A 26170-nucleotide genomic window follows, 5' to 3' on the forward strand; every position below is an offset into this window, starting at 1 on the left:
AATCCCCCAGGAATAATTAAGACGTTTGGAAACCAAAATAGTTTAATGGTTGTTTGGGGGAAATAAAAAAGAAAATAAAAAAGGAAAACACTGTGAAACATTTAGGGCATTTATAATGTGAAGCCCACAAGGCCAGGGTGTAAATTAATGTCCTTTCCCTTTGTCCTCAAATCTCCCAGGATATTGCTGGTGCTTGGCAGAGGCTGGAGCAGGCAGAGAAGGGTTATGAGGAATGGTTGCTCAATGAGATACGGAGACTGGAGCGCTTGGAACATCTGGCTGAGAAATTTAGGCAGAAGGCATCAACACATGAAACTTGGGCTTATGGTAAGTAGACTGCACCCCGATTTGGTTTTCAAAAGTCAGACTTGTGCTGTGAACAGAAGCCATAATGTGTAATTACTAATACTATCCCTAACATCTGTGACCCTGTGGGCTGTTGTCCTCACCTTTTTCTGCGTTGTTCCCTCAGTATTAAATTTCTTTGAGAGGTAAAGACATGAAAATTCATATTCTAGTTGAGCAGATGATGTATCTCTGCATAAAATGATATCCAGAAAGTGCTCTTCCTGTACTTACTATTTGCTTCAACAAGCATCTTTTTATTCCTGAAGTGTAGGTCTGGCTCTGGCCCATATACAAGCTTCTGATAATTTAATGGTTATTAAATTCCACAAAGCAATATAATTTCTCACTTAGAAAATCTTCTTGGAAAAGAAGGATCATTTTTTTTAAGTAGTCTAACTTCCTTATTTCACTTAGATCCCTCTATTTCTTTCAGGCCTTGCAAACATACCTGTTTCCATAGCTGTGATGATATGCTCATGATGTGTTTTGGTTATCTGCTGGACTAAGTAGTAATGACCTTCTTGTTGGAGTGGAAGAGCACATCCTTCTCCCCATCGCATAATCATTTATTTTGAGGAACAGTCTGGGAGCTTTCCCCTCCTTCTTTGTTTGCTTTTTGTTTTATTGTTGCTCAGTTGTTTGCATTGCATGGAAAGGTAGGTAAGATCAGGAACCCTGGAGCCAGACAGGATTCTGACAGCTCTGATACCTAGCGGCTGTGTGCCTTGGACCAATTCTTAACCTCTCTGTGCCTGTGTCCTCTTCAAAACAGGGATAACAATAATACTTACCTCATAGGGTTTTTTATGAAGATTTAATGAGTTCATATTTACAAAGTATTTAAATCAGTATCTGGCACATAGAGCTATGTTTTGAGTGTTAAATCTATGAACATTTGCTTTCCATTTCTAGCTTTACAGAATTCATTTCGTAAAGGCTATTAGACAGGAATTAAATTTGGGTTCAGTTATGACGACCAAGACAGTATCTGGATTTATTAAATATTTACAGGGAAATAGGTGGAGGTTCAGAAAGGGAAAATCTCTAATAAAAAATGCAACATGCATTTAACCACTGAAAGTGTAGAATTCAAACAAAAACAATTGGGATAGGGGTGGAACCAGCGGCTGGGCAAATAGGGTACAAATGGCTTGTCAAACCATACCAGGTAGCTTTTGTGAGGTAATACTTACTAATCTAACTGAGCATCACACCGGAAAATCAGATACTTGTTTCTCAAACTTATGAAAAATACAAATTTGTTTTTTAGCATGCACTAATCATGCTCCTCCTGCCTTTCTTTGTAGACGTGAGCTTTCAGGACCCAAAGGGAGCTGGTGCATGGTTAGTGGGTGTGACAGCCTGAATTCCAATTGAAATAGTTGCCTGCCTCTTCAGTACTGTCATTCCACACACACACACACACACACACACACACACACACACACACACACACACACACACCCATACCCCTTCTCTTGGGTCTTTGGAATTTTAATGATCACCAAGAACTTTGCTGATAAGAAGCAGCTGATGTGTGGAATCAGAGTATTAATAATCACTGGCTCCAACCTTTTCAGGCAAAGAACAGATCTTGCTGCAGAAGGATTATGAGTCCGCATCTCTCACCGAAGTCCGGGCTTTGCTGCGGAAACACGAGGCATTTGAGAGCGACCTGGCAGCTCACCAGGACCGGGTGGAACAGATTGCAGCCATCGCTCAGGAGCTCAAGTACGTTCTATTTCCAGCCGAGCAGCTGCTGACATTTAGCTGATCCACTCTTTCCACTGAACCCCATCAGGTCGTAGGGACAATGTAAGGATTCCACAGATAGTTTCCTGAGAGTGTTATCTGGGAGGGACTAAAGCGGCCTGCCTTTCTTTTCCTGCGCTTCACTTAGAACCAAACCAGGGAACTCTGGGCTACAACTTTTCTTGTTTTTGTGTGATTGTGGGTTTTTTTGTTTTGCTTTGTTTTTTACTAAATAGACTTTTAAGCTGAAGTCAGCTTTGTGGTAGGAATTAGAACTAGCAGGATGAGTCTTATGCATTATTGAGCCCAGGATGGTTTTAAACCAGTGGAAGTTCTGAGACTCCAGTCCTGTTGTATGTCACCCTCCAGGCGTGGCCACGGAGAGAGGCCTCCAGGCAGTATTTCACAAGCCTTTTGTTTGTTTGTTTGTATTTATTTCTCACAGGCTTTTTTTAAAGAAAAACTTTCAAATCCTACTCCTTTCCCCCCTCGTTATAATCACTGGTATACCTGAAAAATTTTTGGATCCTTTCACATGATGGGAACTTTTAAAAATAAATAATAAACATTCATTTTAAAACATTACATTTTAAAACTCCCGTGTTCCTCACTTCTGATTAGAGCAGACCCCTTAATTAACAGACATGGGCTCCTTAAAATGTATTTTTGAGTGCATTTTTAGTCTAATCCAAAGAAACCCTTAATTATTTGATGTCTTCGTATGTATCTGATTTGTATACAGTATTCGTGGTTTCTGTGGTGTCTTCTTTCTCGTGTCTCTTGTATGTTGGCTGTTTAGTTGCTCATTAACAGCTACTTGAAAATAAAATGAGGGGCTGAAAAGAGACTCAAGCTATTTAATCACTCTATAATATTTTCCACAGGAATTTGGCATGGTTTTAGGTGTTGCCCATAAAATTTAAGTAATAATTTTATATTATTATTATTATTATTTTATTATTCCTGGTATCCCCAGTGCCTGTTTTTCCATATAGTCGAGAGATGACCATTTATGGACTTTAAATCTGTGCACATCATGCTGCTGTTTATTAAGGTGCTTTCCTTTAGACCTTATCTGAAATAACAAATTGAAGTTTTTGTGCAATTCTCAAAGTGCATTAAAAAAAAAAAAAGAAACCTTGTTATGCACACTTAAAACCCTGAGTTAGGTCTTGTGCAAACTACTGGTCTGTTTTAGTTTTTTGGCTGTAACCATAAGCACATGCATCTTAGTTGCTCTCAGCTAGTGAAAAGCATAGCCGTGTAAAAAGCTACTGTTTGCTCTGGGGACTAGACAAGCTTTAATTAGGTGACAGGCATCAGGTGACAGGGATCAGATGCAACATATGCATCCCCTTTATTCAGTGACAGAAATAGTAAAACTCAATAAGGACACGCTTAATATTATTTTTTGAAAAAAGCAACAAACCACCTTTGCCTTAAATTTAAGGTTGAAAGAAGAAATAAATTAACTTAAGCCTCAGGGAAGTAGATTTGGTAACCTAAGGGGGAATTTCCTGAAAGTTGTCTTATCTTGGACTGTCTCCTGAAGAGATCTTTAAACCTCCTGACAGATGACAATCTACCCGTTTGTATTATTTTATGCTAGAATATTCGATGCAGATTTACTGAGCCTCGTTTTTAATTATAAATAAAAAGTTGACTGAATATTATATAGGATTCAAACTTGTTCCTTGAGATACTTAAATTAACCTTCTATTCAAACTTTAATATTAATTTCAAATTATTTCACCTCATAAAGGATGTATAGACACGTCTCATGAGGAAAAGTAAATATTTAGTAAGAGATCATTTTGTTTTTTGCCTTTCTCCTTAGTGGTGTAAAACCTTTCTCTTTGTCCATAAGTAGAAGGGCTTCGTTCTGCTTGCACTTTAGAAATCACTCCCACATTAGTCACAGCGCCTCTGCTGGCCGTGAGCTGCACAACCACAGTGCCCTTTGAGAGCAGCCAAGGACACAATGCAGTGCAAGCTGATACCTCCTGCACCTCTTGACTCATTTTGATGTTCTAGTCACTGTGGCTTCAGCACAGCCCAAAGGACTGTCTTCCAGGTCAGATAGTTGGCTTAATTTACAGATGCATTGCCATTTATAAACAATGCTTTTTGGAGGCCTGGCCAAAAAGACAGTTTCTCTCTGTTTAGAAGTCTTTTGGCTGGCATCATTATCAGACAATGATGACAGTTCTCGCAGTGGCAATGATTAAAAACAGCCTGCAATACCATGACAATTCTCTCACTTTCAGATCTTTAAAAACAAGCAAAATTCATACCTGTTTACTTTGAGGCTGTGTCCAATTTTCCTCATATCACCTTGGAACATTAATCTTTATTTTTGCTTTTAATAGTGAGCTGGATTATCACGACGCTGTGAATGTCAATGATCGGTGCCAGAAAATTTGTGACCAGTGGGACAGATTGGGAACGCTTACTCAGAAAAGGAGAGAAGCCCTGGAGGTTAAGTCTTTACACACCTGTTGACATGAAATCTTTTAATAGACATTCTTAATTAAGTCACTGTTACTAATTCTTTGGTCTTCTATGGCTTTATATATATAAAACTAAACAGATTTTAGTTTAGGAGCCTCTAAAGAAAATATGAAAATGGGGGAAAGAAGGGGATGGAAAGTTGTTAAGCTTCATGCTATAGTTTATCCATACAGTAGTGAAGCATACTTTCGAATAAAAAAAAATTTCGATTATGGTATAAACCCATTTTGTATCAAATAATAATTATAGTGAATTTCCAAAAGTTCTTATATAAGAGTAAACTGAGCTGTGACTGATTCAGGAAATCAGGAAAAACCTGTTTAGATGTGCAAGGGGAAAATGGCAACAAATGTTGAAGTAAGGAAAAATTGATAGGAAACAGAATCAAGTTGAATGTGGCCTTCTCCCATTAGAAGACGTGGATATATAGCAGTGAGTAGCTGATACTTTAACTGTAGCTAATCTCATCACTGAAGGCAAAAAGAACATCTGTGTAAAGAAAGAAATGTTGAGAGAGATAAAGGACCAGGCATGAAACAGAGACAGCGCAAATATTTTAGAACAGGAGAAAAACTGAAATTAAGTGTGAAAGATTTATAGATACAAATACTTCCCCTTTCCGTTCTCCATCACCTTTGCTATATGAGATAAGCACACTATTCTCTGTCGCTTGAAGCCTAGAAATCTGCGTTAAATCCTGAAAGATGCTTTAAGAGCATTAAACTAATTCCTTGGTCTTTGCTAGGTAGGTGAATCTGGGGATGCTTCTCTGCACACTGTTGACTATGCAGTGAGGAAGATACTTGGAATTTTCTGTTATCTAGCACAGTTAGGGAATCAGACCCTCCAATTTATAAAGCACTGCTTAATTTGAAAGCAAGTTCCTGTATATATTATGTATGGATTCTCAGTTTTCCAAACAGTAGCATATAGTAGAGAACTTTAAGTACTTTAAAAATAAGGTTACACTGGATGTTATTAAATCCTTCTTTGATTCAGAAGATATTTCAGAAAACTACAGCCTGATCGTTTGAGTATGTGTTAATCTTGTGCAAACACGTTAATGATGAGAAAGTAGTGATTAACAAAATGCCAAACACTAGTTTACTGTTCTGAAATACATATTAACATTTTCAAAGGATTTTTTAATATTTAGTCTCTGATGATGCTTCTTTTAATCATCAGAGAACTGAGAAATTGCTAGAAACCATAGATCAGCTTCACCTGGAATTTGCCAAGAGAGCTGCTCCTTTCAACAACTGGATGGAAGGAGCGATGGAGGATCTGCAAGACATGTTTATTGTCCATAGCATTGAGGAAATCCAGGTAACTGAACTCTAACTCTGCACTCTTACTGCATCAGAAATGAATTGTAATTTAAATTTGGAGTTCTGCTTATTTGTAATTTGTTTTTTACTAGGAAAATGTGACAGGAAAGCCAAATTACTCTTTGATCCGTAGCTTAAAAATGTGTTTTACTATTTTCTGCAACCAAGTTAACATCAATCAAATATTGGTGACCATATCTAAAAAGGGTCTGTTCTTTAATTTAAAAAATGGTGATTCATTAAGCAAAATATAACTATTCATATATGCATATACTCTTGGTGTTATTCATGGAAAGATATGAGTTTATTGGCTGTTGAATTAACTACTTTTCTAAATGCATGCATATGCCTGTTTATTAAGACATAAAAGTTTCTTCAGATCATAAATCATCACGAATTAGCATCTTCTGCCTCTCACCAGTCCAAAATGTCCTACTTAGAATTTCTTCTGGAACTTTAATGTTGTAAAGAGACCTTCTAAATGGTCATCTTATAGGAAGAAGAGTTACTGCTCTCAAATAGCCAGGACCCAGTTTATTTAGAGACCATTGTATAGTGAATTACATATATAATCGAATATCAAGAGAAATGACTTCTTATTCTTCCTTGTCTAAAATAGATGTCATCAAAAAGAATAAAAAGTAATGAATTTTGAAGGTTGGGATTTGAACCCATAACTGCCTACCAAGAAACAGTCTAGGAAGGTTTTCACCTGCATGTAAGGGGAAGGATATTACTTTCTTAAACATGGCAATTGTTTTACAGTTCAAAAGAGGTTTCAGTGGTATTTCTTGCATGCACTCTTAAGAACAGATTAACAGATTAAAATTTTTTGTTTTGGAATAAATGAAACTTCTGAGTATACCTTGAAAGCTATACTCAATGCACGAAGTTTTTTCTTTGCTTGGTGAAAGATCTGTTAGGCAACTGACTTGTTGCAGCCCTGAAGTGAACATTAGCATCTCACTTGAAGGTGGTCCAACATGGCCATGAGATCTTTGTGCAGTTGAGTTTAAAGGGCTGCTGTCTTACATAGTAGGGCTAAAGTATAGGTTTGATAAATGTAGGTCTTATAGAGCCTAATGGGAATCTGTGACCTTTTCTTTTTGAGGAGTAAAGATGTACTTCCTTATTGTCTTTAGGTATAAAGACAGCAAAATGTTATGTTCTCTTGTGGCACTACAAATACAAAACTAGTATTTGGAAAGGGCAGCTAAGTCAAATTCTGCTTATCCGTGGAGAGTAAAATATACACAATAGTTGGGGATCAAAAGTAATAAAAGCAAGCATAGTTTAAAAAAAGAAAAGAAGACTCGGGAGCAGTTAAGTGGCCATTAGATTGTTGAATAGTCACTGTGATAACTTTTGTCCATTTTTCTAAGGAACTTGATTTCTGTACATCACATAGCTTTCCTAAAACATCCAGAATTTGTTTTCCTCCAAAGATTTCTGAAATTACGAAGACATTTACTTGTGTGCAGAAGAGAACATTGAAGCCTGTAAAAGTAACACTAAATAAGATCAGGTTTTCCCTACTTCTGTCTCTGAATTAGAGTCTAATCACTGCCCACGAGCAGTTCAAGGCCACGTTGCCAGAGGCGGATGGGGAAAGGCAGTCCATCATGGCCATCCAGAATGAGGTGGAGAAGGTGATTCAGAGCTACAACATCAGGATCAGCTCCAGCAATCCGTACAGCACCGTTACCATGGACGAACTCCGGGCCAAGTGGGACAAGGTGGGTGATTTGGAGGATTGGGTGTGGGGGGATAGGGGTATTTCTTAAAGCCTAAGTTGAGGGAGGAGGTTTAAATGTTGAACAATTAAAGTAACCTTCTGGTCTTGTGTCATGATCAGGACTTTTATTTATCCAAATGTATTTCTGATTTCACAGACAAAATGTGTTAAACTCTTAAATGCCATTCAGCAGCTTCTGCAGTTTGTGGAGAAAGCAACAGCAGTTATTTTTCTTAAAAAAAAACAACAACCTTACAAATGTTTGCAAAACAGGACAGGTTATGTTCATAATACCATAAGGGAAATTTTTGAAACCCCCAACTGAAAATTTGGTGGAATCAATACTTCATTAAAGAGTGTTAGAGAATATGGGATGGATAATATTCCAAATGGGCATACATTTAAGTGTGGAAAAGCATTTAGAAAACCATACTCAGCCCGGGGAACTAAATTTTTCCTACTAATTTGCTGCCTTTTAAATTTTGGGAAACATCCACACATTTAATTGCAATCAAAATGTGAAAATTGGGGTCTTATCTCATTCTGAAGAGTAATTTATTTTCATGGGTTTAAATTTTAGCAGAGTCATCTCAGTATGCTACTACATAGTCTATAAGAAATAAGTCTGTCCTGTGGATTTGAGGTGGCTTACTATAAAAACACACATGCAGCAAGCTAGTTATAAGCAATGAAGAAGAGAAATTTAAATATATATATATATAAATTTATGGGGACAAAGAGAGCATTCTTCTGAGAGAGAGTACTTAGTTATTGCATTTGAGCTTTAGATTTAGCTCTGGCCTTCCTGGCAGCCAAAGTAAAAAGGGAAACATGTTGAGCTAATTAGTTTCATCGAAAAAAGGGAAACACATCAATTCTTAAAGTGAGACAAAATTTCCCCCGAAGTTATAAAACAATTTGGTCATATATTTTGTAAAAGGGGCACTGAATAATAATGTCTTTGTAGCAGTTTTGCAGAAGATAAAAAAAGATTTCTTAAGTAGCTCTTTTGTTTGTTGATTCAAAGAGAAATGAGGCATATAGTTAAAATATAATTTACAGGGCACATTTCTAAACTGAATGGAAAAGATGTAAGCCAGGTACAGTCTTTTCCAGCTGTCCATGATAGATGGGAATTGAGTTCATAAAACATAGCAGAAGTTCCTAATTTTTTTGTGTCATGGATCATTTCTGATAATAATGGTTGAAAATGCATAAAAATATGCATTAAAAATAAATAAAATGCATAAAAAGATTACAAAGGAAACAATTTACATTGAAATGTGGTTATTAAAATATTTAAAAACAAAGTTGGAATATAATTTGTGCTTTATTAACATATTTAAAAAGAATATCTAACAGCAGATCTCAATATAATTTTGAAGTAGTGATGAGTGTACATATTTTGAGATCCAGGCAATAGCTGTAATGTTATATGAGAATGTAATTTCTATTGTGATAGTCGCAGTTACTGCTCGATACTACTGTGGATTTGCTTCCCATGTCCTTAAGTGAAGGAAATGTTAAATTTCAATAAAAGATTGAGAAAATAAAGATGTCATTTTCCCTCATCCAAGTTAAGAAATCCTCTGCACTTGGGATCCAGACCCCATGGGGTTGGTGCTGCAAGCTGAGAGCCCCTGGCTGGAGGGACAGATCGTGTCCCAAATTCCAGCTTGTGATTATTCTTCATCTTATTCACTCTTTCAGCAGGCCCTAGGGGTCACTAGGTTGCAGTCCACACTGGATAGAGCTCTCCCTCTAGAGTAGGGACACTTAGTAAATTTGAAACAAGATTCATCTCCTTTAGATGCTGGACTCTCAGACAGCAAAATGGACATTCTGGAATGAGCAATAAAGAGCCCAACGCTTTGTGCTTCATAAATGCATGTGAAGTGCTGGCTTACAGAGTAGGCTGTCAATAAATGTTAGTCCCCTCCTCCTCCTCCGGCCGTCTTCCTTTTCTTCCTCCTTGTCTTCCATTTTTATCTCTTCCTTCCTTTTTTTCCTGTATCCCCTTTGGCCTTTGCCATCTCTTCTCTTAGTCTCTCCTTTAGTCCCCTCTTCCCTTTTCTCCCCACCTACTCATCTCTATCCCACCCCACCCTCTTTCCCTTCTTCCCTCTCTGCTCCCCTTGGACTGCTACATTATCTTGTGGTCACTCCTACTGGACCCAAGCCAGAATCTAACCCCTGCTGTTGTTGGGCCCTCACAGGTGAAGCAGCTTGTGCCAGTCCGGGATCAGTCCCTGCAAGAGGAACTGGCTCGCCAGCATGCTAATGAGCGCCTGCGGCGCCAGTTTGCTGCACAGGCCAATGCCATCGGGCCTTGGATCCAGAACAAGATGGAGGTGGGTCTGCACCCATCAGAGAGGTTTTTAAACACCTTGAAATAAGTCCATTAGCTGACACAATCATCGCAGAAATGATACATCCTCTGCTAGAGTTTCTGGTAGTCACGCTCAGTGCTGTAAAAGCAACTTTCTATTGTCATTTTGATTTTTACTATCTCCAACCCCTGGGCTTTTGAAGACAGTGTGCATATCTGGGCATCAGTACTTCAGAGCATATGAAAGGATCCATGAAAGGAGGATAAGTTGTTCTGGCTGCAATCTGTTCATTTTGTGATCTTGATTTTTCGATCTATATAAAGACCTAGGCTTGAAGCTACTCCATCCCTAAGGAGGACATGTGAAGAGTCACACACACTTTGCATTTTGGAAAAGTGGTCTTTGAATGACACTGATTTCTGGGTTTATCCTATCACCAAGAACAACCAAGAGACATTTATTGGTTGACCTATTTCTTTTAGTGATAGCATTGTACTTTTTTCTTAAAGCAGAGAGCATCTAAAAATAAGATATTCTCCTGATAGAGAAGGCATCCAGTGGTCTTAAATCTCTGGCAACTCTGCTCATGCAGCATATCCCCCAGCCACCTCCGCAGGACATGCCCAACTAAGGGAGATTTTCATCCTCACTGCAATGAGGTGGGAATGACTGATTTCTCACCCCTCTGGCTTTTCTTTTTTGGGTCTTGATTGACTTTTTTCCCGTTCTCTGGACCGAGTAGGATTAGAGTGCATTTTATCCTGTATCCCACCTCTATTTTCCGCTTCATCTGAGAAAATCAAGCGACTTTGGCTGCTGCCTAGTCTCGCTTAGTATCTGAAGGTAAATAAGGAGTGACTCCCACAAAGTTACCTTAGAAGTTGACTCACTTTATTTTTCTCCCTATTCTTGCGTGTCCCTTTTCACCCATCAGGAGATTGCCCGGAGCTCCATACAGATCACAGGAGCCCTGGAAGACCAGATGAACCAGCTGAAGCAATATGAGCACAACATCATCAACTACAAAAACAACATTGACAAGCTGGAAGGAGACCACCAGCTTATCCAGGAGGCTCTAGTCTTCGACAACAAGCACACTAACTACACCATGGAGGTACAGCAGGCGAATCGGCGTTTACTTCTGTTGTTTCTGGTTGTGACCATGTCACCTTTCAGGATGCTTTTTTCACACACTTGCTTATTTTCTCCTAAGTTTTACAAGTGTAAAAGCTAGGGATCTTTACGCCTGTTCCTCTCAGTATATAGGCAAAAGCTTTGCAAATTCTATCAAGCACTATCTAAATGTTAGTAGCAACAGCTGCAGCAACATATTAGTCTTGTCACCACAATGAACCAATTACACTTCTACAGAATTACACGTACCACAGACTGGACTGCTTCATTTCCTCCAATTTTGCCCAATTTAATCCCTGAAAGCCAGTGGATGTAATCCAAGGCCCATTCTGCTACTTGGTACATGGAAAGATATTTTTGGTGACAAATAGGGTGCACATTGTATATTTAATCTAGTGCCAATCATCACTGTTAGAACCCTGGCCTCACTTCTGAGTACTTCCTACTACAGAATCATGCAAAAAGTAGAAAAGTAGAATAAAAACTGTAGAAGAGTCTCTTGAAAGCTCATCCCTTTGGATTGACTCTCTTATTATGAAAATGAAGAGGCAAGATTGATGTGCTGAAAAGCCTGGAGTTGATTGTTTCCTTTTCTTCCTTGGTAGCACATTCGCGTTGGATGGGAATTGCTGCTGACAACCATTGCCAGAACCATCAATGAAGTTGAGACCCAGATCCTCACAAGAGATGCCAAGGGCATCACCCAGGAACAAATGAATGAATTCAGAGCTTCTTTCAACCACTTTGACAGGGTACAGTTGTTTTTCTAGTTATTTCAAAGGCAGTATTGGGGACATAAAAAAAAATTTATGAGATAATATTCATGCTATCATTTTTCCCTTCATTTTTTTTAACTTTTTTTTATTGTGTAGTATAACATATATACAAAGCAAAGAAATGAAAAAAGCAATAGTTTTCAAAGCACTCTTCAGCAAGGAGTTATAGGACAGAACCCAGAGTTTGTGATGGGCTACTATATAATCCTCTCATATTTTTCCTTCTAGCTGCTCCAGAATATAGGAGGCTAGAGGGCTTAAATACGTTTTTATAATCACAATCGACTTTTTTTCCTTCTTTTTTTTTGTGAACAATGACATATATACAAAAAAGCTATGAATTTCAAAGTACAGCACCACAATTAGTTGTAGATTATGTTTCTTAGTCCATTCTGCCAATCTGTATCTTTTAATTGGTAAGTTTAGTCCATTAACATTCAAAGGTATTACTGAAAAGGCATTTCTTGATTCCACCTTCTTATCTTTATTTTAGAATGTCTTTCCACCTATTTAGATCTACTTTGATTTCTTTTAGCAACGTTGTATAGTTTTCTGTATATCAGTCCTTTACAGCCCTAGTTAAGTTCATTCCTAAGGATTTGATTCTTTTAGTTGCTATTGTGAATGGAATTTTTTCCTTAACGGACCCTTCAGCTAGCTCATTGCTTGTGTATAGAAATCTTTCTGATTTTTGCAATTACTTTTATATCCTGCCACCTTGCTGAATTTGTTTATTAGCTCAAGTAACTTTGCTGTAGATTTCTCAGGATCTCCCAAGTATAGTGTCATATCATCTGCAAATAATGAGAGTTTTACTTCTTCCTTTCCAATTTGGATACCTTTTATTTCTCTGTCCTGTCTGATTGCTCTAGCTAGAACTTCTAGCACAATGTTGAATAATAGTTGGTGACACTGGGTATCCTTGTCTTGTACCTGATCTTAGGAGGAAGGCTTTCAGTCTCTCTCCATTGAGTACAATGCTGGCTATTGGTTTTTCATATATTCCCTCTATTACAGTGAGGTAATTACCTTTGATTCCTATCTTTTCGAGTGTTTTTATCAGAAAAGGATGCTGAATTTTGTCGATTGCTTTTTCAGCATCAATTGAGACGATCCTGTGATTTTTCCCTTTTGATTTGTTAATATGCTATATTACATTAATTGATTTTCTTGGTTGAACCATCTTTTCATTCCTGGTATAAACCCCACTTGGTCGTGGTGTATAACTCTTTTAATGTGCTGTTGGATTCTATTTGCTAATATTTTATTAAGAATTTTTGCATCTATGTTCATTAGGGAGATTGGCCTGTAGTTTTCCTTTCTTATAGAATCTTTACCCAGTTTTGGTATCAAAATAATATTAACTTCATAAAATGAGCTAGGCAGAGTTCCTTTTTCCTCAACTTTTTGGAAAAGTTTGAGCAGGATTGGTATTGATTCTTTCTGGAATGTTTGATAAAATCCCCTGTGAAGCCATCTGACCCTGGGCTTTTCTTCGTAGGAAGATTTTTGATGACTGATTGAATCTCTTTACTTGTGATTGGTTTGTTGAGATCTTCTATTTCTTCCTGAGTCAGTGTAGCTTGTTTGTGTGTCTCCAGGAGTTCGTCCATTTCATCTAAGATGTCTAATTTGTTGGCGTATAGTTGTTCATAGCATCCTCTTATGATTTCTTTTATTTCTTCAGGCTCTGTGGTAACACACCCCTTCTCATCTCTGCTTTTGTTTATTTGCATCCTCTCTCTTTTTCCCTTTGTCTTTTTTTCTTGCTAGTGGTCCATCAATTTTATTGATTTTCTCAAGAAACCAACTTTTGGTTTTATTGATCTTTCTGTTGTTATCTTGTTCGCCTATTCATTTATTTCTGCTCTAATCTTTGTTATTTCTCTTCTCCAATTTGCTTTGGGGTTCGTTTGCTGTTCTTTCTTAAGTTCCTCCAGGTGTGCTGTTAATCCTTGATTTTTACTCTTTTTATTTTTTTAATATAGGTATTTAAGGCAATAAATTTCCCTCTCAGCACAGCCTTTGCCACATCCCATACATTCTGATAAGTTGTATTCTCATTTTCATTCATCTCCAGATAGTTACTGATTTCTCTAGCAATTTCTTCTTTGCCTCACTGGTTGTTTAAGAGTATGTTATTTAATCTCCATATATTTGCGAATGTTCTCGTCCTTTGATAGTTATTGGGATCCAGCTTCATCCCATTGTGATCAGAGAAAGTGCTTTGAATAATTTCAATATTTTTAAATTTATTGAGACCTTTTTTGTGCCCCAGCATATGATCTATCCTGGAGAATGTTCCATGAGCACTAGAGAAGAATGTGTAACCTTGTGCTTTGGGGTACAATGGCCTATATATGTCTATTAGGTCTAATTCATTTTTCAAGTTAATTTACTTCTCTGTTTCCTTGTAGATCTTATGTCTGGTTGTTCTATCTACAGAGGAGAGTGGTGTATTGAAGTCTCCTATTATTATGTTGAAACATCTATCACTCCCTTCAGTTTTGTCAATGTCTGTCTCATGTACTTTGGAGCCCCTTAATTGGGAGCATAAACATTTATAACTGTTATATCTTCTTGGTGAATTGACCCTTTAACTAGTATATAGTGTCCTTCTTTGTCTCTTATGATGTCTTTACATTTAAAGTCTATTTTGTCCAATATAGTAATAGCATAGGTACTCCTGATTTCTTTTGGTTACAACTTGCATGGTAAATCTTTTTCCATCCTCTCACTTTCAATCTATTTGTACTTTGTGTCTAAGGTGAGTCTCTAGTAAGCAGCATATAGCTAGATTATGTTTCTTAGTCCATTCTGCCAATTTGTATCTTTTAATTGGTAAGTTTAGTCCGTTAACATTCAATGTTATTACTGAAAAGGTGTTTCTTGATTCCACCCTCTTATCTTTTTTATTTTATTTGTCAGATCTATATATTCTTATCCCTCTTTCTTTTTGTATTCTTTAAATTGCCCTTAGTGGTACTCTTCACTTTTGTGCCCTCATCCAGACCTCCCTCTCCTGTCTTTTATTTTTCTCAGCCAGCAGAACTCCTTTTAGTATTTCTTGTAGGGCTGGTCTCTTGTTGACAAATTCTTTCAGGGTTTCTTTTTCTGTGAAAACTTTAGTCTCTTCCTCAATTTTGAAGGACAGTTTGGCTGGGTACAGAATTCTTGGCTAGAAGTCTTTCCTCTTTCAGGATCTTGAATATATCATACCACTGCCTTCTCACCTCCAGGGTGCTAGTTGAGTAGTCTGAACTCAGTCTTATCAGGTTTCCCTTGTTTGGAGTAGATTGTTTTTCTCTTGCTGCTCTCAGGATTTTCTGCTTCTCTTCAACATTTGACAGACTGGTGAGTATGTGCCTTGGGGAAGGCCTATTGGGATTTTATTCTGTTTGGGGTTCTTTGGGCTTCTTTGACTTGTATATTTATATCCTTTATAAGGGTTGGGAAGTTTCCCCATCATATCCTCAACTACTCTTCCTAACTCTTTACTCCTCTTTTCTCCTTCTGGGACACCAGTGATTCTTATATTTGTGCACTTTTCTTCTATGATTTCCCATTCAATTTTTTCCATCTTTTTTGCCATTTGCTGTTTTGAGTCTTCGAATTCAATCATTCTGCCCTCTATATCAGGGATGTGCTGAGTTCAGAGAGGGTGTGCTAGGCTGTGCAACGCTGTAGCCATGGGGCGGGGGTAGCCTAGGAATTCTTTCTTCTGTCTCTTCAAATCTGGTGTTGTGTGCCTCTAGTATGTTTTTAATTTGGTCAACAGAATCTCTAATCTCTGTGTTTCTGCTATTTTTCTATTTATTCTTTCAAATTCCTCTTTGTGCTCTTCTACTGTCTTCTTGGTCTCCTTTATGTCATTTGCTATCCCACTTATTTTATTAAGTAGAGTTGTATGAACATCTTTGATTAGTTGTTCCAACGTCTGTGTCTCCTCTGGTGTTTTAGTTTGGTCATTAGGCAGGGCTTTATCTGTCTGCATTGTGATATGCTTAGTGATCTGCTGTCTTCATCAGATGTAAATATCTTGGTAGATTACTTTCAGAGTTGATTTTTTTCAGTAGTCTAAGGTCTTGTGTTTTCGGGATGGTTGTGCAGCAGGGAGAAGGGCACAGGGTGGAGCACTCAGCACAGTGATTTGTTTCATGGCAGGTTTGGGCGCAGGATGGGGATGTTAAGCTGATGCTTGTGAAAGTGGGTGCCCAGAGGTCAGGGAGGATGTAGTTGTGCAGGTGCACAGGTCTGGGGGGTGTAACCCTGGTGGATGCTGGTCTAAGGCATGAGGCCCTTTGTGTGCATGCATAGAGCTGTGACAGCAGGTCGGCATTATGCCTTCATGGATTGTGGGCAGATGTGACCTGGCTGCACAGGTCAGCACTTTCTCAGAGCTGGGAAGTGAGGCTGAAGACTGTGTGCATGTGCAGTTCTAGGACTGCTGTAAAGTGCATTTACCAGAGCTGAATGACTTGATTTGGGGCCTGTGCGCATGTGTGGGCCTAGGAGTGCCGTAAAGGGATGCGCTGAGCTCAGGCAGGGAGTGCTGAGACTGTGCAATGCTATGGGCATGGGGTGAAGGTAGCCTAGGTATGGAGGTTACTGCCTGCAACCTTTATATGCTAGCAACAGCCTACAGGGAACAAGGAAGGGAAGGTAGTGCTCGGGAAGTGTGCAGGAGAGGTGGGTTGGGCTGCACTTGGGGTGAGGGTGGGGGGCAGGTACGTGCACTGGGGGCTGGTGGCATGGAGGTGCCTGGAGCACGGGGAACAGGAGAGGGTGATGGGGTTCAGGTGTGTGGGGTATGGGGTGAGTTGCCAGTCACAGGGCTGCACTGATGAGGGTAGCACGCCCAAGGAACGCAGCCTGGTTTATTCCCTAGTCGTGCACTCCCATCTGTGCACTTCTGCCGGCTGCAGAGCTCCGTGCCTCTGTGCCAGGCTCCAGCCTTCTGCCTCTTAGTGCCCTGGCCTCCGCAACCAGGGCTGCTGCATGTGGTGCAGAAGGCTCTCCCAGGTCAGCCGCACTCCCGAATCACCACCTCAGTCACCCGCCTGTCCCCTCTCCAACCTTGCCGTGGAGCAAGGCTAATCTCGAGCCACTCTAGTCGGCCATCTTCCCTATTAATACCTTCATGCTATCATTTTAACTCTTAATGCTTTAAAAAGTTGACAAGGAAGCAATGATTCAGGCCAAAGAAAAATGGTATTAAAATGAACCGTTAGTTTTAAAACTCTGATATTGCTTGAGATGACCCGAAATCTAAGTTTGCGTTTTTATACATATCACTTAATGAACACATTTATAGTTGATATCAAAACTAGCTTTGTTTTAAATGAAAGTGTATCCTAACAAACTGTGGTTGATGGATTTAAGTCCTTTTAAAGGTTTAGACAAAACTCTGATGTACTTTTCCTATGTAACTATTATAGGTAAAGCACCTGATGAAAATTTAACCTACTTTTTCAACATATAAAACTTAAATTTCTTTTTTAACTAACAAAATTGACTCATGATATGTGTTAAAGAAAATGTATCAACAAAATCATGGTAATTTTCACAGTAAATAGGTATAAAAAGCTAAGTGTTGCTTTTCAAATATTAGTAGTTTGATTTGAACAATATTGAGTAAAACCACTTCTTTATAAGAAAATTTCCCATTTACTAATCATATAGCTAAAGGTTACTTTTAAGGTCACATTCCAATTTTAAGGATTACTAAAATGGACATTCCATTATTTTGTACAAGGATCTGTTTTGATTTGCAAATATCAGTAAATAGTTCCTCAAATGCTTCCTGATTAGGACAGCCAGATTTGGGACTACTAAATAATTCAGGGAGGAAAACCGATGCATAAAGAATTATATACAGAGGTAGATATTAAAGTTAGCATGGCTTCAACACAACTTAATTATGTGAAACATGCTATAATTATCTCACTTGATTTCAGCTATTGAAGTTCAATTCATTTTTCTCCTGTGGAGGGAAATACTTGATCATCACCCATGCTTAAATCCATCTGGGCTTGCTGGAGGACATTTCTTACTTATTTTAGCCACCTTGTAGAAAACCACATTTATTTGAATCCAGGGTAATGAAACTGTCTTTTTTTGCCTATGAAAGAGCCAATCCAAAGCTAACATCAGAAGGTCTCTTCCCCGTGGAACCTAAACTTTGTGTGCCTCTTGACATACCTACGTGTCTAGTTCTCGTCACTATCCCCTCCCCTCTCAGCAGCAGTTAATAAAGCGGATGCCTCCCTACCTGACTGACAGTCTGTTCTATGCTGACTTCCCTTGGCATTTCTTCTCTAGCTCATATACCTCCTTTAAGTGCAATAATTCCCTAGGACTCAGGCCCCTCACTTTCAGACTCTCTCTGGCAAATCATCACCGTTGTGTTGTGACTCCCACGGGCTACAGCCTGAAGCATTAGAACTGTACTTATAACTACCCAGGGTCTATTTGCTTCAGTGGGTTCCTGGGCCTTCTCTACTGAAAATATCTTCTATTTAGTATTGGAGTTGACCAATAAAAGTGTTTTCTCATCTTCAAATTTATATCAATGCCCGAACCTTAGCTATCCCTTCCAAAGCCTCAAGAACCGCTATACTCTCCTTATCACATTTAGGGCTTTATGTTAAGACTTCTGTTTCCGTAGAGTTTGGGCTGCTGTGTGTCCTGAACTGGCCTTTTCTCAGCTCTGAAAGCTGGTGTCCATTTGGGCATTTTTGCACGCTGGTTTGTGTTGACCCTCATTTGATTTTTGGGTGGGGCTGAGTTTACCAGACTGAGGGCCCGCTCCATACTGATCCAAGGCCTGAGAGAATTTGAGGACCAACGTTCCAGGTGTTCTAGGAATGTTGGCATCTTTGGGGGAATTTTACAAATGATGACAACTCAGGGCAATAAGAGCATTATAAAGTCTCAGAACATTTATGATATGTTCTGCCATCAACACTGTACATGGCTGTAGTTAGTTCCTTTTGCTGCTTTTTCTTGAATGGTCTCCTTTCATTTTTGTCTGGTCTTTACCTCCCTCTAACACCTCCTGTTTTTTCTTTTTCAAGAAATTATTTTGTAACAACCCTGTGTTGGCTCCATCCCTCCTTCAAGTGAGTCACTGGTGACTTGATGATCTCCTTGGCAGAACTTTAGGATACCCTCCTCTTATTGGATTTTGTTCATAGTAATATTCTCACTTTACCAATTAGTATTGTCATCTCACCTCTCATTTCCACCTACTCTGCTTTTTGTATTTGTCTACAGAGGAAGAACGGACTGATGGATCATGAAGATTTCAGAGCTTGCCTGATTTCCATGGGATATGACCTGGTAGGGCAGAAACAGAAATTTAACTAAGATTTGCTATGTTATTGAGATTGGATTTATATTGTAAGAGATGAATAGCATAAAGCTCTTTTTATAGTATATAGCACATTTGTGATTGGTTAGTTTTCATTGTGCAGGAAAAATTGTTTTTAAAACATCTGTCTGCTAGTATATAAAAATAACTGCACCGAATCAAACATGTATTTTTATTCAGTAATTGGTCAGATCTTTCCCAATGAAGGAAGAGAGAACATAATAAGACTTCCTGATCATTTCTCGTTTTAATAGCTTTACTGAGATCTAATTTACACACCATACAATTCACCCACTTAAAGTACACAGTTCAATGGATTTTAGTATCCTGATGATTTTTTTAAAAATTTTGTTTCGAAACAATTTCACATTTACAGGTCAGTTTAAAAAATAATGCAAGGGTGGGTCACAGTGGCTTAGCAGGCAAGAATGCTCGCCTGCCATGCCAGAGGACCCGGGTTCGATTCCCGGTGCCTGCCCATGTAAAAAAATAAATAAATAATGTGAAACCCATAAGAAGAACTCCAACATATACCCCACAAAACAACCAGACCCACCAGCTTTTAACATTTCACCACTTTGCTATCTCATTCTGTATGTCCATCCCTGTATCCCTCTATCCATCTAGCTGGCTAGCTGGGTATGTTCTAAACATTTGACAGTAGGTTGTGGAGTCATTCTCCTTGGACACTCAGTATTTCCATGTACATTTTTGAGAGCAAAGATAATCCCTTATGTAACCACTGATGACTTTTTGTGTATGTGATTTTTTTTTATTGTGAAACATTACACATATACATAAAAGCAATAAATTCCCAAGTACATTTTAACAGGTAGTTATAGAACAGATTTTAAAGTTTGGTATATGTTACAGTTCCACAATTTTTGTTTTTCCTTCTAGCTGCTCCAAGACACTGGAGACCAACAGAAATATCAATATAATGATTCAGCAGTCATACTCATTTGTTAAATCCTATCTTCTCTGTTACACTCCTTCTTTTTAAAAAACATATATATATATATATATATATATAAGCAATAAATTTCAAAGTACATTACAACAATTAGTTGTAGAACAGATTTCTGAGTTTGGTATGGTTTACAATTCCACCATTTTAGGTTTTTATTTCTAGCTGCTCTAAGGTATGGGAGGCTAAAAGAAATATCAGTATAATGATTCAGCACTCATACTCATTTGTTAAACCCAACCTTCTCTGTATAACTCCACTATCACCTTTTTAATCTTTCTCCCACTCTTTAGGGGTATTTGGGCTATGCCCATTCTAACTTTTTCAGGTTGGAAGGGGCTGTCAATAATATAGGATAGGGCGATGGACTAGTTGATGTTCTAGAAAGGCTGGCCCCTCTGCATTTCAGGACTTATCTGGTCCAGGGACTCATCTGGAGATTGTAGGTTTTGGAAAGTTACCCTTGTGCATGATTCTACCTTTGTAGAATCTTATATAATGCCCTAGGTGTTCTTTAGGATTGGCAGGAATGGTTTTGGTTGGGGTTTGCCAAGTTATGATAGCTGGCAATGTCTAGCTGAAGCTTGCATAAGAGTAACCTCCAGTGTAGCCTCTTAATGCTATTTGAACTCTCTCAGCCACTGATATGTTATTTGTTACACTTCTTTCCCCCCTATTTGTCAGGTGGCATTGTTGATCCCACAGTGCCAAGGCCTGACTTATCCCTAGGAGTCATCTCCCATGCTTCCAAGGAGACTTTCACCCCTGGATGTCATGTCCCACGTATCGGGGAGGGCAATGGTTTCACTTGCAGAGTTGAGCTTAGAGAGAGCGAGGCCATGTCTGAGCAATAAAAGAGATCCTCTGAAGGTGAATCTTAGGCATACCTTATAGATAAGTTAGCTTTCTCTACTACATACATAAGCTTCACAAGAGCAAACTTCAAGATCAAGGGCTTGGCTTATTGATTTGGGTGTCCCTAATACCACTGATGCTTTTAAGGTGTTTTTTTTCCTCTAATATTTTAGAAGATTAAAAAGTTTTGAGTTATAAATCAGCTAAGATTTATAAGATTTATGGGTCCCGGTATACCCATACTTCTCCACTGCCCACTAAGGCATATTTTGAACATTAAGTGGCTTTGAGCCCTTTCAGACCTTTAAAATAAAATCTTTAGAGCCATCTTCTTAACTGACTTCTTTTGTTTAGCAATAGCATTCTTCTCGGCTTTAATCTGAGGAAAAGCTCAACTCTGTCTTTGCATTACTCTTCCATAATTATGCTGAGGTCTGGGCAGCCTGGGTCTCAGAGAAGAAAGAATTCTGATATTCAAGAGTTCCAGCTTAATGCTGCAGCAACTTTAAAAATTATCTGATACCAATAAACCTATGCCACCCAAAGACTGCAGGGAAATAGGGAATATTTAAATTTTCAAACAGAAGGAATTTACAGGTTGGTAGGTAAAAAAAATAAGAATCACACTGTTGAGAGTTGTGAATGGTCAAAGTAAATGTTTCTCCGTAACTTGCCTCAGGGTGAAGCTGAATTTGCCCGCATTATGACCCTGGTTGACCCCAACGGACAAGGCACAGTCACCTTCCAATCCTTCATTGACTTCATGACGAGAGAGACCGCTGACACCGACACTGCTGAGCAGGTCATCGCCTCCTTCCGAATCCTAGCTTCAGACAAGGTCTGCATTAACAGGTTTTTCTCCTGTTTTTAAAGCAACAGTCCATTGTATTATCCTGACAAAAAAGAAACAGTGCTGCAAATAAAAACCATTTTCAAACTAGTGCATTTTGTACAAAATCAGCACTGAATTCAGAAAGTAGCCCATAAACATAACAGACATGTCCCCAGAACGGAGAAAACAGACATTGTGTTCCTGGCATTTGTGTATGAGCCTCACATTGAATTTTACAGAAGGAATCAATAGGGTGTGATTTGTAGTTTTGTCTTCTTTTTTCCTATTTTACTGGCTCAACCCCATTTTATATTGTGGGTGGTAGATTTGACTCAGAAGGAAGAAACCTTGCAATTTAGAAGTTATGGAGCTAGACCAGTGTTCCTGGCATCACGCCCAGCCTCTGGAACAAAGTTAAATGTAGACATTCAATCATTGAAAAATTTGGCAAGCTCTTCATTACACATAGCCTAGAAATTAAGTAGGGGCTTAATTTAAGTTCAGAAGTTTTACTCTTTTTCCAGAACAGTAACAGCCTCTCACTATGTATAAATTCACTTTGGGACATGATTCTTTTATCCTGAGTTCTAGCCGAGAGGGGAAAGAACATTATCACAAAGAAGTTAGTACACTAGCACGCATCGGCAGAGCCATAGTTACACCCCTAAAAAAGTCAGACAAGGTAAACTATCTGAACAATAATTTAAAAGTTTGTTCTAAAATGAGTCATTTGTCATGGGAATGGGGGTGGAGGAGACAGAAGCCAACTGATTTAGAAGGTAATAAACCATCCAACCCCTTGAAAACTTCCAACTATAAATTATGTTATTTATGATCTAATTATTTTGACTTTTCTTCCAAGCCAGTCTGTTTTACCAGAATTGTCCTGTTTCCTATTGGCCATTTAAAAAAAAAATGCCCCTTTGTTAAATGTCCATTTTATTTTGTCTTAGAGAGAGGTTTTCTCCAGTAGCAATATATGTCTAGGTTTTAATAAACTCAGTAGGAGAACAGTTTCATTTTCTAAAAGCACATAGCATATCCATTTTTAAAAAAAAATAAATCATGCCATGTTAAATATCCCTATGTTTTCATCAGATTTTGATTTTTGTCCCTGTCTGTTTACCTTTTTGGTATGAATTTTAGATCAGAGTTTTCTTTTTTATTCATATTATGGTTCAGTTTGAGAAATATTGATGATAAAGCTGTATTTGCCTTTATAAACCATAGTAAATTTCTTTGTGGCAAATTTCTTTGTGGTGAATATGGAGATGCTCCTACAAGTAAAACTCATCCTTTTGTTGGTTGTCTGGTACTATGCCCATTGGACTCCCTCCCTTTAATCCTTTTTTGAAAATTAGACAAATGTAAGAAATATGTAAATATTATGTTCCATTGTTTTCTGTGATTTATTTTGCAACATTTCTGTATTTTTTTCCAGCCCTACATCCTGGCGGAAGAGCTGCGTCGAGAGCTGCCCCCAGATCAGGCCCAGTACTGCATCAAGAGAATGCCTGCCTACTCGGGCCCTGGCAGTGTGCCTGGTGCCCTGGATTATACCGCATTCTCCTCGGCACTCTATGGGGAAAGTGATCTGTGATTCTGAGGCTCTATAGTCATTGATCTCTTTAGAATACAATAAAAGCTGAAGTCACAGTTTGTTTCCTGGAAACTTTGATAAGGTTTATTAACAGGGAAAAAAAATCTAAGCTCATTAATTGCCAGCAATGTAATCTGTCCGTCCGATATGAAGTTTCTATAGTATATGACAGTGTGCTTAATAAATAGTTTTATTTCCTAATTTTTAGCTAAATGCAATGAAATATCAGGTTTCTTTGATTAACACAATGTAAATTGCTTGAGAATGAAATTAGGAAGATCTAGGGAGAAAGAGAGTGAAAAAATGTGAATATCAAAATACCCATGATTGAAGATGGAGAAGGGGAGAGGAGGAATCACAAAGTGGCAAATGCTTGATATTTTTAAAAAGTTCTTCATATCTAATGCGCCTATGTCCTTAACAATAGGGGAATATGTTTGGGATGTTAGTGTTTTTATTTACTTGCTTATCCAAAGATTAGCTATATTTAAGTATAAAGTATAAAGCCATAAATGGTACTATATAAATGGTACTATAGTTTCTTCAGCTGAATTTAATATTGTGAGATAGCATTTCCAGGGAAGAGAACAGACTACCCAAAAGATCTTTAATACTTAGATTTTTAAAAATAGAGATTATAGTCAGCTTTTCATTATTTAGGATGACATAGACCAATTATTGGAGTTGTGATGCCTTATTTATCCTTCAAAGGATGCAGAAACACTGCAGTCAGTTTAATTGCCATAGAGGAAGATGAAGTTGCTAGGTAAAGTGATTTTTAGAATTATTTATTACAAGTTTTCATGCTTTTTATAGAGCTTGTTAGTACAGGTTCTCAAGAGATGACCCTATATCGTCTGTGTGTGTAAATAAACGGGTTTCTGTAATAATAATTTATAACAAGAGACAAGTCAGAAACCTGTACTCTTAGAGCGCTCCCAAACAGACCTCCTTTATGCCTTTAATTTTATGACCTATTAAGGAGAAGCCAAAGGAGAACTTACATAAATGAGAGTTAGTAGGAAAGGCCTAATTTTCAACAGGAGAGGTAAGTTCTTTCATTCTAGAACTTTATATGCCTTTTGGGTGAATTCTTTTTGTGCGATATAAAATACTAGATATTTTTAGTAACATTCAATTTGTGCCCACCACTGTGACCTGACAGTGCATCCTAACAAATGCTGAGTCTGGTTCTGGCAGTGTCTAAAGCCATGCTCCATTCTAGAAGATAGTACATGTACACTTAGCCATCGTCCTGATTTGTTGAGTGTTCATTAATTCTTCTGCTTATGCTACCATATGCTATAACTCCTTCCTTTGTTTTTCCATCTTGTTGACAGCTTGTAGAGAGTAAAGCAGGAATTCTTTTTATATCCGAGTCCTTAATGATTAGGAAATGGATTATAAACAAACAAAAACAGTTGCAAACAGCAATTAAAGTGTTACTAGAAAAGCAGTACTGTGCCTATTACCTACAGTCTGTTTCCTTACATTTTTATAGTGCTGGTGAAATATGATATTTTTCATTCTTAACTGTCTGGAAATTTAATATTGTTACTACATTGGCCCATTTACAATCTTTGACCTTTATAAATTTCATTTAATTTGCTTCATTATTAAGTAGTTGATAGTTGCTAAATTTCTGAAATATTTGAGTCCTTGAGTTTAATGCCAAACACTTTTGGGGTGGTGTTTAGATGAACTCTATTTTATTTCGAGCAGGTGCTATATTCCAGCCATAAACATTAAGGAAAAAAAAGTTGGAAGTTGTTCTTCCTTTGAGGATACTTGGGGGATTTGTGGTGTTTTTAGGATGGCTATAGGTAGGTCATCCACCTAAAATTTTAAGTTCTTTACAATATTCAGGCAAGAGAATGGATCAATACTATTTGCTAATAAATAAACAAAAGAAATAAACTCTGAAAACATTTAATAAACATGTTTATACTCTCATTTTAGCAGTTATTTTTATTTCTGAAGCTGAATTATCAATTAAACTTAAATTGCAAAAGAAAAAGAAACCCTGTTTTCATTATTTCAAAGAATAACCAGTTTCTTTGCTTAACCACAAACAAATATTCTCACTTAAAATTTTCATCATCTTTAAAAAGTCTCATTTGGGTTAATATTTGCCCCTCCTAAAGAATTAAAGTCTAGTATTGTTTGGTAGAAAGTAAATTTGAGATGGGTGAATCTGCATTGACCACTTAGAGGTAAGTTCAAGTTTGTTAGCTGCCAGAATTTGATATACCAGAAACAGAATGAATGGCTTTTAAAAAGGGAAATTTATTAAGCTGCAAGTTTACAGTTCTAAGCTGTGAAAATGTCCAATCTAAGGCATCCAGGGAAAGATACATTGGTTCAAGAAGGCCAATGAAGTTCAGGGTCTCTCTCTCAACTGGAAAGGGACATGGTGAACATGGCAAGGTCGGCTAGCTTTCTCTCCAGGCTTCCTGTTTCATGAAGCTCCCCCAGGCATTTTTCTTCTTCATCTCCAAAGGTCTCTGGCTGCATGGGCTCTGGTGGTTCTCGTGGCTCTCAAGCTTTTTCCAAAATGTTTCCTCTTTCAAAGGTTTCCAGTAAACTAATCAAGACCCACCTTGAATGGGTGGAGTCACATTTCCCTCTAA

General features: G+C 38.0%; 1 protein-coding gene across 2 annotated transcripts in view; it reads left to right on the top strand.

Moving 5' to 3' along the window:
- ACTN2 (actinin alpha 2) overlaps window positions 1-23612 on the top strand; it is a 75971-nt gene extending 52359 nt beyond the window's left edge. For both annotated transcript variants that reach the window (XM_077168431.1, XM_077168430.1), the window contains exons 11-21: window positions 180-327; window positions 1929-2079; window positions 4470-4578; window positions 5797-5937; window positions 7493-7675; window positions 9891-10025; window positions 10939-11118; window positions 11744-11890; window positions 19190-19255; window positions 21788-21946; window positions 23382-23612. In XM_077168431.1, the coding sequence (XP_077024546.1) occupies window positions 180-327; window positions 1929-2079; window positions 4470-4578; window positions 5797-5937; window positions 7493-7675; window positions 9891-10025; window positions 10939-11118; window positions 11744-11890; window positions 19190-19255; window positions 21788-21946; window positions 23382-23540 (1578 nt within the window). In that variant the 3' untranslated portion in view covers window positions 23541-23612. The remainder of the gene's footprint in view (window positions 1-179; window positions 328-1928; window positions 2080-4469; window positions 4579-5796; window positions 5938-7492; window positions 7676-9890; window positions 10026-10938; window positions 11119-11743; window positions 11891-19189; window positions 19256-21787; window positions 21947-23381) is intronic.
- Window positions 23613-26170: the final 2558 nt, after the last annotated feature.

This window comes from Tamandua tetradactyla, chromosome 7, assembly GCF_023851605.1.
Source record: "Tamandua tetradactyla isolate mTamTet1 chromosome 7, mTamTet1.pri, whole genome shotgun sequence".
Classification (NCBI taxonomy): domain Eukaryota; kingdom Metazoa; phylum Chordata; class Mammalia; order Pilosa; family Myrmecophagidae; genus Tamandua; species Tamandua tetradactyla.